The sequence below is a fragment of the Mytilus trossulus genome, chromosome 14 (assembly GCF_036588685.1).
Source record: "Mytilus trossulus isolate FHL-02 chromosome 14, PNRI_Mtr1.1.1.hap1, whole genome shotgun sequence".
Taxonomy (NCBI): domain Eukaryota; kingdom Metazoa; phylum Mollusca; class Bivalvia; order Mytilida; family Mytilidae; genus Mytilus; species Mytilus trossulus.
In genome coordinates this window covers 51,576,027-51,580,809 of record NC_086386.1, presented here as the reverse complement: position 1 = coordinate 51,580,809, position 4,783 = coordinate 51,576,027, and the positions used below count along the sequence as shown (strand labels likewise).

At 30.1% G+C, this 4,783-nt stretch overlaps 1 protein-coding gene across 1 annotated transcript; it reads right to left on the bottom strand.

Annotated features, from left to right (window-relative positions):
• Positions 1-3,039: 3,039 nt before the first annotated feature.
• LOC134697855 (uncharacterized) lies at positions 3,040-3,786 on the bottom strand. Its single transcript, XM_063560143.1, has one exon. It carries the CDS (start codon positions 3,784-3,786, stop codon positions 3,040-3,042), a length of 747 nt encoding a protein of 248 aa, XP_063416213.1.
• Between the last annotated feature and the right edge of the window lie 997 nt (positions 3,787-4,783).

The window sequence follows — 4,783 nt, the reverse complement described above, 5'->3', positions numbered from 1 at the left end:
CATCACATTTTTCATTTCACACCCTTTGATAGTTTCCTATACGGTATGGAATTTCTTGAGTAACAAAGGTTTTGCAGTTACTATATTTATTTATATACGTCAATTGAACTGATTGAGAATTGCCACGGTTCACAATCATACTGCATTTCTTTTTTTTTTATACAAAGTTTCACAAGAGAAGCAATTGTTATTGTGAAGTTGTCCTTACATGCATTCTGATACATTATGGATATTAATATATTCGAGTAGTAGAATACACTTTTGGGCTGTAGATTTTTTCAGTTATTATGTATGTGAAATTACTTCTATTCCACCTTCTCCGTGTTCATGAAACATACATACATTCATTGTTCCATGATTGACTGTTTAAGTGATGTAAACCCTTTAATGGACAAGGGTAATGTTAAAACTGGCAAAGTGGTATTATTTGGAGATTGATTTCACTTTTTGACTTCCCAAAAGGAGTATTGGTGTTAAAGCAAAGACACATTCAAACTGCATGTATTGTGTCGGTTTCAGTTTTTTTTATAAACGAAAATTGTGTAATCTCACTGATATTCTAGAAATGAAGGTGTAGGAATTTTTTCTTCGTTGCATTCTTTGTTTTTATATGAGTTGTTTGTCTTCAAAATAGGAGTTACTATATTATACGTTTTTAAAAGGTCATTGTATCCGATATCTGTAAGAGTATAAAAAGGACAGCATAAATTAAAACAAGAGATTCAAAACATGAGAATAATGAGCAAAGTCTATGAAAAATGGACCAACAGTAGGAGAAAAATAAAATGAAACAAAGAAAAGAAAGAGAATATTGGTGTGATACGATATAAAATATAGAGATAAATCGTGTTATATAGTATAAAAATAAGAGAATACCGTGGTGTGCAATAGTATACAAATATATTGATAATTGAGGGCAGTGATAGATATGAGCATATTCAGGAGGAAATGAAATAAATAATAAATATGCTGTAATATGGGCCTTCCGGGATACAGGTTAGTCGACATTGGTTTTTTTTTTTTTTTTTTTTTTTTTAAACGTCGATAGCAAACGATATGAACCTACAGAGTCTCATGTTATAGAACTTAGATATTGTCAGAGAAATTATGAATGTCACTAGAAAATTATGGTATATTGTAAACGGCAGAAATTTAGCCTTTAGTACAACGGTTCACCTAAGGACCCCTCTTTTAGTGCACAAAAAGTGGGGTACCCAATCTTCACGATTAATCAAATTATATTGTATATAACTTTATTAAAACAGTGAAATATCTGCAATACTACAATATATATGACTGTGTATTCTAGATAAAACTGCCAAATTGTTAAAACAATTTCTCTGTTTAAGAAGTATATGATCTAGATAAATTAAATGAATAAATAAGTTTCAAATTACACAACTTGAACTGATCATGCAATATTAATTTTATCTTTTAAACGCTATATAGGACGATTGATAACGGCATTTACTGTAAAGATTAAACAATGAAATATTAGTAAACCTTAGTTTTCTGTATACTACAGATAGCTTTAATTCCGACATACCTGTGAATAAGAAAACTCATTATAGATACCAGGACTTAATTTAGTATACACGCCAGACGCGCAAAAAAGCTATATCAAATAGTTTTTTTCTATAAATTTAAAATGCATGACAGATATAACAATTATGTTTTAAGACAAGGAAGATGTTTGGTAGAAAAACAGTTCACATTTTTACGGAGGAAATATGATTGTTTATAGAAACAATACTCATAAATAAATTGGTAGATGAGATATGATAGTAAATTGTTAAGCAAAAATGTCTCATTGATATATACCTGTTTATTTCATTGCTGTAATTGTTATTGTTAAGCTGTATAATTCAAATTAATGTTAATTTAATAGAATAATGTTTACAAACAAAAAATGGATTTCAATGAATTTTAAATTTGCACTTTTCGAAAAATGTGAATAATTTATCTTTGTTTCAAATAAAGAAATACTAGGCATGAATAAAGTTTTATCCTGTACAGTACTATAGAGAAAAAAATTACATAACATTTCATTGCATATAAGAAAATAACCATCTCTGGAAGTTAAGCAATCAAATTTCTCCCCTTTTTATCTGTGTACAAGGTTTAGCCACCATGTACCCTCAAGATTACAAAATATTCTATAGAAATCTCAAAAAATAATGGTGCTTTGAAATACCAAAGACATATTTTTATGACACAGACATCTTTAACTGCAATAAAACGTAGCATTAATTACCTACAATTGTTAAATTCAAGGAAATATTTTTTTTAACTATATTCGTATACAACCGGATGTGACGTACCATGCTATGGTGGTATTACACATAAAAAGACATTATTGTATAATAAACTGATTGTGACTTTTTGTCTGTTGTCTGTTTTTTTCTCTGTTGGTCAATGTATACCTTTCATTTCCTCAAAATTTCAACCTTTCAGGCTAATAAGTAAAAATAATGGAATAAAATGTAGGATTAATAACCCAAAACTGTTAAATTCAAGGGAATATTTGTTTTCTACCTTTTTTCGTATACAACCGGATGCGACGTACCATGATTTAGTGGTTTTACACCTTACCAGAAGAAAGTGCATTTTTTAATGTTTGAATACAGAATGGAATTTTTTACAATCTTTGTTTTGTTTTGAACACTATTTAATTTAGGAATATTTTATTATACAGTATTTATAACAGCGCATTGTATAATATTAAAATTACCCTAAGCGCTTTACAATATATTTCCATATACACATATAAGTATTAACAACAAGATATAAAAGTCCATTTTTAAATCTTTTATAACAAAAAGATTTGAAAAATATAGTACTGATAAAACAATAAAATTTATATAAAATGGGCATGATAAAATTAAAGAGATATTGAATTGGTACCAATAAAAGTAAGTTAAAACTTCAAAATATTTGCTTAAAAAAATCTTAAATAACCAATAAAAGTATACCAAGTTAAAAATTCAGAAGCAAAAGTAATATCTTAAAAATTAAAAATTACAATTATGTAGAAATATGTTAAGAACTATTAAAAGCATGTCTGAGTAAATGAGTTTTCAAATTTTTCTTAAAAACGTTCCCACAATGGATGTTTCGTAGATCACTTGGTAAATCATTCCACAGAACGGCTGCTGCTTTGTCGAATCTTCTTTTCCCATATGTTTTAGTTCTCACACCATGTACACGTGGCGTTGTTAAAATCATGGAATTTTCAGATCTAAGTGCTTGCATTGGTTTGTATATTTGAACGAGTTCTTGTAGGTAGACCGGTGCCTCGTGGAAAGCCTTGAACACATACACTAGAAGTTTAAACTGACATCGGTATGTTACAGGCAGCCAATGGAGAGACTTGAGGATTGGTGTTATGGGGTTGAACTTCCTCTTCCTTGAAATGACCCTAGCTGCTATGTTTTGAACTCGTTTTAACCTTTGAATAGATGTTGCAGGGAGTCCATACAGTAATGCGTTACCATAATCTAACCGGGAGGTTACAAGAGAGCATACTAACGTTTTGCAAGCTTCTTCGGTAATAAAAGGTCGAAATCGTCCAATGTTTCTGATCTGATTGAAACATAATTTTGATATAGCATTAATTTGTTTGTCCATTGTTAAAGTTTTCTCAAAATAAACGCCTAGGTTTTTTGCGCACTCAGCATCACTAACAATGTTTCCACCAAAATTAAGATTCATGTTTGAAAGGTCCTTCACTCGTTTTTTTGGAGCAAATACTATCGGTTCTGTTTTATCTTCGTTTAATTTTAACATGTTCGAGCACATCCACTTGCTGATATCAGCTACGCAAGCCTCAAGTCGCTTTGCTATGTTCGTCCAATTATCGAGTGGCTTGAACACGAGATAAACTTGTGTGTCGTCTGTATAACAGTGATAACTCATGTTATGGCGTTTACATATTTCGCCAATTGGTCTTGAGAAAATGCAATAACGGATGTGTTACAGCAAATCATTGACCTTGTTGTTGTACCACTTTTGAATCTACAATGTTGTTCCATCTTTATAAACGTTTAAAACTAGTTTGTATATTTCTGCAGGATCTAAACAATATATTGTCATGATGACCGCCTTTTATTTAGATTAAATACAAGAAATGACTTTAACCTTTGCCTGCATTCTTTCTACATTGTTTCTTTGTTTTTAGTCGCGATTTTAAAAATCAGCATATAATAATCATGATAATATCATATGTGTTTTATACAAAATTCTGTTTGTAGTAAAAAAATATCAAAATTCGCTTTAAATTTAATGTACATTAACACAACACAACACAAATGAAAGATCTCCTCTGGGATAATAATTTCATCATGAAAACCTAAAAAAAGAAACAAATATAACACGCTTTATTACTACATGTAGCTGTCATTCGAAATGCGTTTTGGATTTGTCATCATCCGTAACGCGCAAAGGCATCTACTTAAAAGTCAGGGGTGTATAATCATCGGCACAGTTGATGTGCTACATCCCCAAAATTTGACTTAAAAATAATAGTCATATTTAAATACGGACAAATAAAGAACAGTAACATATTAATTATGCTTGTACCGAAGTTGGTTGGACCCAAAGTTGTGATAATGGTAACAAAACCTCTGTGATAGCCTTCATCAGAAACGTTCGAATTAAAGCATGTGAAAGCAAATGCGATATAAAAACTGACATAGTTGAAAGTTTATATGACCAAAAAAGACTTAAATATATTAGAAAAATCAACCATGTTGCAACTGTTCCAATGTATTTTTTTCTTTACTTA

What these genes read in the sequence shown, in the direction of transcription:
- LOC134697855 (XM_063560143.1), bottom strand. Translation starts at nt 3,786, where the DNA reads ATGTTAAAATTAAACGAAGATAAAACAGAACCGATAGTATTTGCTCCA.